Source organism: Diorhabda carinulata, chromosome 4 (genome assembly GCF_026250575.1).
Source record: "Diorhabda carinulata isolate Delta chromosome 4, icDioCari1.1, whole genome shotgun sequence".
Classification (NCBI taxonomy): domain Eukaryota; kingdom Metazoa; phylum Arthropoda; class Insecta; order Coleoptera; family Chrysomelidae; genus Diorhabda; species Diorhabda carinulata.
Genome location: NC_079463.1, coordinates 12,478,762 through 12,491,534, shown reverse-complemented (window position 1 = coordinate 12,491,534; position 12,773 = coordinate 12,478,762). Strand labels below are relative to the sequence as shown.

Genomic DNA, 12,773 nt, shown 5'->3' with positions numbered 1-12,773 from the left:
AGCGCGACATTTCACGACAAATTACTATCATAACTCATTGTCTACAACACAAAGAAATTGTGTACACTTTACATTAACAACGAACATTAAATTTTATGTACGGTTTTATTAATGTAGATCATCATAAATATAAATAAAAATGTAATACACACTAACGGAATATGGTAATGAGTCGAGAGCAGTTGGCAAAACTGGAAAAGTGTATATGAAGTTAAGGTAAACATATAATATGTGTTGGTAGATTTAAAATGAGTCCACAATACTTAACGCCCATAATAACTGTAGCACTCTGTACTGTTCCTTCTAAGGCACGTGAGCTAAATACATTTTGGACACAATAGATGGACACAATGTAAGGCTACCACATTACCAAATCAATATCGATAAATTTCCTTTTGACACTATATAAAAACTTACCTGGACCTGTCCATGATGAATGTCATCAAGTATTGCATGATCTTGTGCTAAAGATCGCGTTGTAAGCTTTTTGCGTCGCCGCTTGTGCATCGTGAGAAATTTCCCATGACAAGCTGGTGTAGGGCCTGTTCCCATAGCGTCCAGCAAGACCCAATCTTCCTTCGAAAACATCCGTTGTAGTACCGGAATTTCCGATTGAGCTGAAACAAAAGAAAACAGTATTTTAATTGAAGAAACATTTTGGATGGATAAAAACACGTATACTTCAACACAAAATACACCAACTTCAAACAAGTCACAAGGAGATGGAAAACCTTACAAGAATGATATTTTGTGGATTCAAGGGTTTCGAGGAAAAAGGTTTCTTTTAGAGTCGAGTTACCGTATGTCTTGTCATGATTTTCAATACCACTATGATCATCTGGCTTATACGAGCTTGGTTAGGAAAATACATTTAAAAGTTGAATGATAACTTTATCTTACAGGTGACAGGCACTGCTGCTGTTGACAATCCCATCAACGCTCAGTTCGAGTCAGAGGGCTCTACGTATAAGAAGGAGCGAGCCGTCAGCATGGCGCTCTCTTTGATTGGCGAACAGCGCATCAACATTAAGTTCCTTAACTAATTCAGAATTTTCGGAACCGTTGATAAAATTCATACTGAACACCTTGTTACGAACGTCCAACAGTGTAATTGTGAGTGTTGGTGTAGTGGTAGTATAAATAGTGTGTGTAGTATCAAGTTTTTTGCAAAGCTAGGCACACAAGGTTGTGAGATTTTTGAGTGTTTGGAACAAGTTCACGAAGATAATTCTCTGAAGGAACCAATCGTGAACAAGCGGTTAAAAAGATTCCGGGAAGGCCGAGAAGAAGTGAAAGGGGATTCTCGCTCAGGGCGCCCGTTGATATCGAGTTCTGTTCCCAAAACAATCGTTCACGAAATTCAGACACAAAAACTTGAGATGAAGAAATTGTGTGCAAAAATCGTACCGAAACTCTTTGATCCAGAACAGTAAGCAAAAAAGGTTGAGTGCGGTGGGGATTAGTTGGAAGCAGAAGAAAGAGGGGACTTTCTCGACCGAATCATCACTGAAGACGAGTCTTGGTTGTACGAAACTAGCAAGAGAACCAAAAACAATCGCGAAAATCCAAATGAAGACAATGATGATTGTTTTCTTTGATTCTAGGGGCACTGTTCATAATTTGCTCCTTCCAGCCAGAGAGTGAACGAAAATTTTTAAGTTGAGGTTTTGAATCGTCTCAGAGCTCTTGTGGCCCGACTTCGACCGGATTTGGCACACGGGGGCAGGTGGATCTTTCATCACGACAATACGTCCCCCGCTTCACACATCTCTAGTTGAGCATGAGTTTTTTGCCCGAAGCTCAATCACCGTGACAGATCACTCAACTTATTTACCCGATTCAGGCCTTTACGACTTCTTGTTCCTGAAATGCAAAATCATACTTCGGGGGCGGAGATTGGGAGATGTGAAAGCCATCAAGGTAGAAACAATACGGCAACTAAACAGCATCACAACTGAAGACTTTCAGCAATGTTATGAGTTGGCGTTGGTAGAAGTGCATCTGGTCTCAGAGAGATTACTTTGAAGGAGACCATATTGTTATACTAGAATAATTGTAAAAATGACAACACTCTACTTTATAGCAAACAATAAAGAAACTCATAGAGATGAAAACAAAATTTTTTATAATAAAATACAATTAGATAGATAATGAATTAATTTAAATAAAATTATCGTTCCTGTGCCAATTACCAGCGACTATGTATATTCGCAAGCACGAAGAGGCGATATTTTGTATCGATTGTAAAGAATAAAAATTTTTTTCGCATGCTGATTACCAATAAACAAATAGATTTCACATTAATTAACAATTGGAAAGTGTCAAATCATAACCCGTAAAGAGAATGTAAAATCTAAATAATTATAAATAAATTAATGTCGTCAACATTATTCCATGAATGATCAAAGGTACATGACATCGAAATTGTAATGTATAGAAAGTTTTTGAAAAGGGAAAGTTATAAACTATGAAATATGTTATTAGAAGATCAAATTTGTTGTTTATGTCCGCGGTAAAAACATAAAAAGAAAAATTGATGAATATCATAGAATTAAGTAGAAATTTTATTATTATTTTTTTTTTCTTCGAAATTCCTTTTCGAGCATCAAAGTTTTGGTTTTCATTATGCTCTTATCTTCTTTTCCATTTTCAACTCTTTCTGGTCATTTGCTAGTTCATTCATTTGTGTTATTGTTTTTCTCTTTATCAGTCCTTCTCCTATGCCACTTGTTCGAGCAAAACTTTTGTGATTCTTTCTTTTCTTATGTCTTTGTGTTTTTATTCATACAAAAAACAGGATAAGACAAAATCCGCCGAACTAACCACATCTTACAAAGTTGTTCTATCAAGTGCTTCATTTTCTAATCTTCACACCTAATTACTGTAAGGTTAATACTAATCCTGTCAACAGGTATCTTTGTATACTGAAATTTTTTGTGGCCTTACTAGCCAGAGAATCGAAAAAATTGCAAAAATTCATGATATGTAATGAAATTCAACACGTTATAGTAAGGGACATCTGACATCGTTCATAAGATTCAATTTTGAATGAAGACTTGGATTTGAGAAATTTTTAAGCCAGATGCGTGCTGTTTTGCTTCACAATCGATTTCAAACGTAATCGTGTGACCGATGGAGAAGTATTTCTTCACGACAACGTTCTAGGTCAGGGGTTGGCAACCTGCTTTATATGAATTAAGCGGTAATTTCGATTTTTCGCGAACGGCTTAAGCAAAAAATCGCGGTTTCAGCAACTACATAGCAACAAAAAAGCTACAAATTTTGCATATTTTTTTATCGATTTTTGCTAATTTGACGCTGCTACCTTGATAGAGCTCCATTTAGAATTGAAACTGGATCTTTAGAAATGCAATTAATCGATTTAAAAAGTAAAGCTTTGTGAAATGGAGAATTTAGAGTGTTGAAAAGCAAGTTAGAAGAGTTGGAGGTCCAGAAATGTGTGTACATAGCGCAACAAAAGTGGAAGCTGAGAAAGAAATACCGCAAGTTATGGATCTTATATTCGACCGCATGGAATGATCTTCCAGATTGTTCCAGAAGTGCTCGCTATGTTCGGATCGACATATTCGTGCGAGCAAGCATCCTTTTTCATGAATATAGTTAATAGTAGAGTGAGAAGCCAATTAACAAATGAAAATGTTAGAAAGTTAAAACAAGTTATTTGAAAATTATATGAAAACTTTCTAAAACCACGCAAAACCAACGCTCTTATTGAATTTGTATGCCCAATTGTTTTTTATTGAAGTACAAGTTAGGGTTTAGAGTAAATGTTTAATCGTTTATATGAATATTAAAAAGATATTTTTTTCTTATGAGTAAAAGATTTGGTTTTTTCACTAAAAACCAAAAATTTTATTTATGCGAGTACTATAGACAACAAAAAATTTTGTAGATTGTAATTTTTGGCTCTCCTGACTTAAAAGGTTGTCGACTCCTGTTCTAGGTGAGACGCTTCCTTAACGGATTAGCGGGAGACTTCCTCGACTTACAAAGACAAAAGATGGAGTTGCAAATTTCAAACTCTATTTGATTAAGTTAGAATTGAATCGCTCATTGGTCACTGTTGATCAAATCGTAATATCCTAAATGCCTTTATGGGTGTTTAATGTATAAAACATGTTTTTTCATTCAAATAAACACGATATTTTTCAAATTATACGTTAATCTCGGTCCGCAGTGTACAAGTAAATATGATTCAGTTGATTTTTTAATATTGTGGAAACCGATACTTCTATCAGAAATTAATTAAACTCAATTCAATGTAGCCGTCATGACGGCTCAATGAACAAGAAGATTCTCATCTATTGTCTTATACTGTATACCGAATCAACCAACCACAAAACACGTAATTGATCTACCATGCCAGTACATCAACGTCTACATTATTTGTTCTATGTTACCGAAAATTTAAATAGCAACAACCCACATATTTTAGAAATTCATCAACTTCCGTGAAAGTGGAATAACGCAACCGATTATTTCTCAATAGCAATCTAAAAATTGTTTATGAATGGCTAATATTATAAATGAATAAAATACACAGACCTCCAGGCGTGTCGATGAAACATTAACACAGTTACCTACCGATAACAATTAATTTTTTAGTGAACCGTTTTGTAAATAGATTCAATGTCAGTCGCGTTTTCGTTCAATTTTCATACATTTAAATTTGCATTTTACAAATAAACTCGTTAGCAAAAAAATCGACTCAAGTCGCACGTTCGCGGTCAAAAGTCTCTGGCAAAAAGTTTGTAGCTTCCATTCTATTTCTGATTTTAGCATCTCAAATCCTTTTGACTTAAGGTTAGCATAAAAAGGATGATTACCGATTATAAAATATAGTTGGACTGTGAAAGCAAGAAACATTACAATATTTCATATCCTTTTGAAGCTAATGCCATTATCTTTTTTTTTGCCAAATATTCGTGATTGCCTGAATCGAATTTTTTGCTCATGAGTATTTTATCTTTGTTTTTAAAAAGAAACCCGTGATTTGTGGCCAGTACATCGCGTTAAGCAAAAGAAAACAATTCGATAACTGATGTAGCCAAGACATTCCATTCCGTACACTTTGTCTAATTTCATTTTATATCAGAGGTTAGATTGTGCTTTGGTCTCGCGTGACGATGATTTCAACAACTACCGTAAAATAATTATCGTTTAATAAGACCGTTTGGAATAATTTGTCATAAAGATATTAAGATTTCAAATGGAATAATGCATAATGTATTCAAATTTATAACGTTGAAGGTACTACGTAGTTAAACATTGAATAATTTGACAAAAATACGGAGACGGTTGCATAAAATCATCAAAAAACGAAGGGCTACGAAGATTAGTGTCGACGGCAGCTCTTGGTAATCATTCATGCAAGATTGGAAAACGGATTCATACTAAAAACTTCGTTCATATTTAAGTCAAAAATTACGGAGAACCAAAAAACGTGATCACATTTTTTTTAAAGATCCTGTATGCCTATTGAGCTTACAATGCCATGTTAACAGTTTTTTTTCTGCACTTATCAGTACTGCCGTTAATTTTGACTTCATTTGCCTTTGACCCCTGGTGAAATATTTCATCATAATTTAGAGCTGTACTCTGTTCATGTATTGTAGTTGCTCTATTTATTAATTTTGCAACGGAATAGAAGGGTTGTGTTCAAAAGAGGGGCACTGATGCAGCTTGTTTGCCCATACCAAAGCTTTCATTACAGCTATGGAAGTAGTTTTTATAACCCCTGTAACACATACAGATAAACTCGATTTCGTGTATCGCTTAATAGCCTGACAACTATATTTCCTGCTTCTTTTTTTGCTATATCATTGCAAAACCTCGAATGTGTATAATCAGGGTCTTTTTTGGTTTTAGTCCTTAGTTCTTACCGACTTTTTTACATCTGCCACACGACATGGCAGGTTTTTGAGTGAAGTCAACGTACCATATTAAAACCTATTTCTGTCACCACGCCTTTATATCCTGCCAAAAGGCTTATACGTTCCTTTTCTGGAGTTTAGATTAAGAAATAAGAAAAATAATAAAAAAATGATATTTTTATTTGTAATATCAATAACTCAATAAACACGAAAACAAAAATAAAAGCAGATTAGCTGCACAGTCGATATGCTATCAACACGTCAATCGAATTTGTACTTGTCATTAGTGATACAATCTTTCAAGAGATTATCTCTAAAAATATCACGTTTGCTATATTGTATATTGTTTTGTTGTCACTTTTTTATATAGAGCAAGAGGACAATGACCGTTTGAAATTATATCTCATTATTTATGGAATGAATAACGCGGAGAATTAAATTTGTACAGTTATGACACATTGTATATACAGCATTCATTATTTGAATTCAAAATAAGACGATTTTATCCAAAGTATAAAAACGTTAATTGAAAAATAATTAGGCAGAAAATTCCGAATCGATAATAAGTATATTAGTACCATTTTAAAGCGGTGATTCCCAAAGAACTCCACGGAAGACTCGACAGGGGTCAACATTGGGCCAGAGAAAAGTGGAGGTCCATAAAAATTTCTTTGGTTTCGATAGTGAAGAACTAAAATGTTCGCTTGACTTACCTCATCAATAGAGGCAGATAATATGTTAAAAATCTCGACTGTTACTTGTAAAAACTTATTCTCTATTCAGTAAAACGCGTCGAGACTTGCCGTTGCCGCGCTGGCCGCCGTCTCATCCACAACGCTTGTTCAGACGTGCAAATTAATACGACTTGTATATGTGCTTGCAATCTTGACTGAACTTGTTCGATTCTTTACCAATATAAATAAGATTGTCAAAAATAAACTAAATAAAGATTTCTAACAATTGCTGTCACATACCGAGACCTTATCAATTTTAAAGCAGACATTGCGTTTTATTACAAGGGAACATCCAATTTAATAAAAACAATAAATGTGTAATTGCAGCTTTTAATGGTAAATTTAAATTTATAAAGGAAAATATTGGCGGGCGCCAATTTTCAGATTTGGAGATATTCTATCGATGGAAATATCGCCATGGATCATAATTGCATTTGATAAAACGAAAGTGAAGAATGTGATATTATAAGAAGAGCTACTCTTAGCACTGGGAGCTAAAAGTGACATTTAAAAGAAGATATTAAAAATTTTGGCTGCAGGTAGGAATACCCTAGAAATATCCTGCACTGTGGGGAATTGTGCAAAAGCTTTTGATAGCGTTTTCCTCGTCATATCTTGTCAAAAAAGATTTCAGTGCAGTTACAAACTTATTGAAAAGAAGCAGATTGAATACCACAGAATGCGGAGGTTTGCGGTTATTCCTTACAAAATTCAAGCCAAATATTGATAATTTGCTGCCAATCCATCAAGTACATCGCTCTCATTAAAATTATATTTTTTTTCTGTAATCACCATTGTTGAAGTTATATTACATTATTGTTCAGTTTAATTGTGATTTTATCAGGACTGTTATAACAGTAATAATTAATTGTGTATTAATTTATACATTTGATTAAACACCAACAATACAAGAAAATACACTATTTCTTTCTACCACTTCGAATGGAAAGTTATTTAAATAAAATTTGTGAGTATTCATTGGTCCATGTGCTGTGAGTCACTATAGTTTCCAAAAAATTTGGAAGGAGTCAGGTTTTCGATTGGCCAGCTTTGCTTTTTTGATATCCACTCACAGCACAATCAATTAAAAATTTGTTCAGTTAAATTTATTATCAAATAATTCACCCCGTCAAGCAAACAATTCTAACCTTTCGACAACTGTTAATTTGTCGTTGAAACTTATCCACAAAGCAAATTTCTATAGATAGATCTAATCTTCACGTGCGTTCGAGATTTGTAATTTGGCAGTAATGTAGCTGTCCTCTGGATCCAGTGAAATTTTGAAAGTCGTCTATGAAACAAAAAAGTTTGAGAGTAACTGGGGTAAACCCTATCACAATTGAGTGGTTCTGTTGGTTTTAGTGTTCGAAAAGACGTGCATCAGTAGCTGAATCCACAGGTGAGCACTTCTCCAAGGAAAGGAGTCCCGATGAATTGACGTTCAGTGTCTGTCTGCGTCCCATATTTGACTAACAGTATAAACTCAATTCATCACTTTATGATACACTGAGGCTTGTCCACAAACAATATCATGTCTCACAAATTGACTTATTCAGCAAAATCCATTCTTGAACAATCTGGCTGAATGATTAGCCTTTTCTTGCAGCAAACGACCGCACCAAGATACGTTTTCTCTTCTTTGAACTTTGAACCACACAAGAACTTTTTCGACATCTTGATTCATCGATTTGCGTTTTTATTTTTGTTTTTGAGGATTTGTATTATATTATTCACACAAATCAGCATTTCCGTAATGATTTCCGCCTTTACTTTAACAGTAAATGTACATTTGGATGCTATACTCATTAAAAAGATTGCTAAACGTAGCTGCTACTTGGAATATCAATTTGAAACTGAACTATGAAACGTACTCAGTTGCTCACCATCTGATATTTGTATGTATGTAAACAAAAGATGTCTTCGGCAGCTGAATTCGACCGCAACATCTGTATAAGATTTGTTATCAAGATAATCGACACGCAAATATTCTGAGAAGTAACAAATAGAACAAAAATCAGAACTTGGAAGTTTCATTGAACACGAGTTTTCCCCCGCCAAAGGTTTGGAAATTATTAAAGAAAAAGAGTCGTATTTTAATTTTTACGATTGTTGAACGACGAATAATAAGACTTATTATTGTCAGAAAGGTGAGGAAGTAAATTCAGAGCTGTATTTCTAAAAACACAAAAAGTTCAACTCGAATGTGTTAATATCGTTGGAGATATCTTCTCGTTGTCGTTCTTTTGCATACATTTGTCCTTCCGGAAATTCTATAACCGCCAAAATATACGAAAAAGAGTGTGTTAGATCTAGATCAGTTCATAAAGAAAAAGCATCCTAAAGGAAATTTTGTGTTTTGGCCAGATACCATATCTGCTCATTATACAAAGGACTTTGTGGAAGCGTTTGCTTCCTATAAACATTCCATTTATTGAGATGCCTAGAAATGTTAATAATATGCCTCAACTACACATGAAAAAATAAAAAAGAGAAATTTGAACAAATTTGGAATTTCATAATGTAACATTTAAAAACAAAAAGAAGGGAAGCCAGCCGATTGGGTGCTGATTCAGTTATATAAAATATATGATTTTTGTCCCCACACCCTTATATAGGAATACAACGAATGCAAAATATCAAAACAACGCGAGGAGTGAGACAAGGATGTATACTAAGCCCGTTGCACTTTTCGTTTGTTTTTGATGAGAGTATAAAAAACCAAAAAACAAGCAATACACTAAAAGAAGGGACATTGGAATAGGAAAGAGTATCGGCCTCTAATACTTGTGAATATATAATGTAAGTTTTGACGACGACGACATGAAGATAAAGGGAAAAAACGAAGACAATGATCATAAGTAATGATAAAAAAATACATGGAATATACCTAATTGGAACAAAACAGAACAAATACCTTTCTGGCAAAGAAAGAGATAGCGAAAGAAATGAAAACACAATTTTTTCATAAAGTCAAAAACATATCCAAATACAAAGAAATAAGATACAGAGTATGAAGATGAGATACTTAAGGAAGATATTGGACAGGATAAGCAATAACACATAGGAACAAAATCTATAAACATCAAAGTAGAAGGTGGTTAGGACATGTAGGACAAGAATGTTAGGAGAGAAAATAGTTAGAAGAGTATACGAAACAAGAATAGCAAAAAGATCAATAAAAATATAGAATGAGGAAGTTAATGTAGCGGCATAAAAAAGAAATATTTAATGAAATGGAATGAGACGGAAAGTAATGGATCGAAAAGAATAGAGGAAACATTGAAGAAGTGTAGAAAATATTTGGATTATGCAAGTGAGTAAGTAAAAATGCAACAAAATTTACATATCAACTTTGTGCCTTTTTACTTTTTGTTTTCGGTACACTTTTTGTCCCTTCTTTTGGTAGTACATTCCTCTGATTAATGCTAATTTAAGATACACGATTGTACCAGCATACAACCAAGCACGATTCCGACTTCACCTTTATCAATCCAGCATTCCTCTTTGATTGTTTATATATTTGAATTCTTGCTTTCGTAGACAGGACAATATATAAAAATAAAGAAGATAGTAAAGATAGAAATAATCTTTATAAACATTGATATGGCGAAAAATTAGTGCGTTTAGTAGAAATTTTCCTCTTTGGAGCAAAATTTTTCTTCGGTTTTGATTACAAAATAAAAGAATTACAGTGAATTGCATTTTCTAGTGGAACTTCAATATTTTCTTTTGGAATTTCATTGTCCTGTGAAACTACTATGCCTACTTGAATCTCTTTCGTCCTAGATAATGTTTCATTGGAAAACGTATTCTAAGAACTAGCATGGAAACAAAAAGAATCGACGAATCCTAAATAAACATTTGGACTTATATACAGTATAATCTCAATTTCGAGTGATATTAGGAACTTACAGAAATGTTGCAAGAGCTGAACATTGTAGTAAAGAACGTTGGATTAACGATGAGCATAACCAATCAAATATAATGGGTGATACAACAACAGATGTAATCATTCATCGTATTATTGAAAATGTCAACAAGTATATATGTCTTGGTCATCGTATAAAATTGGGCCTCAATGAATAGAAAAATTGGTTTAGCTCGGGTAGCATTTGATAAGCTTCGTCAAATATACTAAAGGACAAAACTATTTCCAGTAATCTAAATAGAAAAGTATATGAATCATGAGATATAATCCTTAACGAGAAAGAAAGCGTACAGAAGTCACAGATATTATAAAGCGTATAGTTTGGCAGTTTGAAAGTCATGTTGGAAGAAAGATGGACCTTAAAGATCACAGGATAGCGAGCAAGAGAGATCAGATGAAAAGTAGAAAGACCCCAGAAATTCTGGCTTGATGATATTGAGAGAGTAGCACCCTGATATTGGATACAAACGAAATACAGACAGAATAATGTGCAGAACATTACAAGGGGTCTATGTGCAGGCGTTTCTGATTTTCTAGATTCTCAGAGGTTTTTGGTTATCGAATAAGTCTAGGAACTCTTAACAAAATTACATTACGGGCACGGGTTTTCGAAATTTCGGAGCTTGTAACTCAAAACAATATTGAAACGCGAATAACTCGAAAACCAAGAGGAGTTCGAAAAAAAAACTACCCATACGAAAAATGTATAGTACAAAATTTTCTACAAACAAGGTTTCTAGTCATTTTTTTGTTGGAGCCACTATTTCTGAGTAAATCTCCCTCAACGCCGAAAGCCGGAGCATCCGCTCGCGAATTCCAGCCAGTAAGAATTCAAGCCAATTTACATTCCAGGCGCACATGGAAACTACTATAACTCTTGAAAAACTACTTCGTTTTCAAAAAATCAAAGTGCATAATGATGGTTAAGATCTCTATTTTTTACTAGGGAAAGCTAGCATAATTTTCTACTTGGAAAATTTTCGAAAAGCTTACGAGATGAAGAGGTATATTGGCACATAAGCACTGGAAGTTTCAATGGATATATTTCATCACTCGCCATATAAACAAGCAAATCCCACGAGATTTATCGTTCGTGTTATTATCAATATTTTCATTTTGAAGCTTAGAATCTCAGCTTCAAGTTTTTACAAAAACATTCACAGGATATTTTATTCTTATTCTTAAAATGCATACAAAGTTCAAAAGTCCTGTTTTTCCGTAAATATGTCCTTAAATATCCAAGAGTAAGTTTATTCGAAAATTTTAAGTTGTATTTGTGAAAGCACGTTTAGATATTTGGTTTAAGAGAACGAATGCTTTCTTCTCGTCTGTTTCCCATGAGTAGGAAAAAATTGAAACCTTTTTTGTACAGAATATTGCGTCCCACATTTTTTGTCCCGGCAGTTTGTGTCGAAATCCTCATAGTTTTCGAGTTATACGCGATTCAAAATATTTTTCAGTGTATAAACCCATTTTAAGGTGAAAATTTTGAGGTTAGGAACAAACTGGGATACTTTTTTGTAGAAAATTTCTTACTCTGCATTTTGTAAACGGCAGTTTTTCTTCCGAATTCCTCATAGTGTACGAGTTATACGCGTTTCAAACTTTTTTTGAGTTTCAAGTCTCAAAATTTCGAAAACCCGTGCCCGTAATTTTGTTATGAGTTGCTAGACTTATTCAGAATCTAGAAAATCAAAACCAAAATTCAAGCTTTTAGCACAAAATCGCCTGTACTATCAGAGTAAGAAAATTCATAACAGAGTGATTTGTTTCAGATTTATGAGTAATATCCAATAAATATACTGTTGTTAATTTAAATGTCGTTGATGTGCTAGAAGACTGAATAAACCAAATTTATAACAATTGTAATCGTTTAGTTCTGACATGAAACTTGGTGCTACATACGGTGAACAAGTCTCGGAAGGGTTGAAATCTTCGTCTCAGTGATTTGAGCCTCACGTATTTACACGTACAGATGATTAAATTTTGATAAATTTGATTTGACGGTCATTTGATAATAGCTTTTTCACTTTGACTGTTTGTTTCCTTAAATGATGTTATAGGAATGATAACTTCATAGAGCAATTTTTTGTGTGAAATTGATTTTTAATTAACTGAAGTTTCTATTAATAAATTTTTCTGGAGCTCGCCATAAACATTTCAAATTCCGTTGAACATTACGTTTCCTTTGTGCTTTTGTTGTTTTGTAAAATATAT

At 33.7% G+C, this 12,773-nt stretch overlaps 1 protein-coding gene across 6 annotated transcripts in view; it reads right to left on the bottom strand.

The window, feature by feature from the left end:
* LOC130893376 (uncharacterized) overlaps window positions 1–12,773 on the bottom strand; it is a 303,656-nt gene that overhangs the window by 45,318 nt on the left and 245,565 nt on the right. For all 6 annotated transcript variants that reach the window (XR_009059195.1, XR_009059197.1, XR_009059196.1 and 3 more), the window contains one exon: window positions 418–617. Coding sequence is in view for 3 of the 6 variants with exons in the window: in XM_057799423.1 (XP_057655406.1) it covers window positions 418–617 (200 nt within the window). In the remaining 3 variants the exon portion in view is untranslated. The remainder of the gene's footprint in view (window positions 1–417; window positions 618–12,773) is intronic.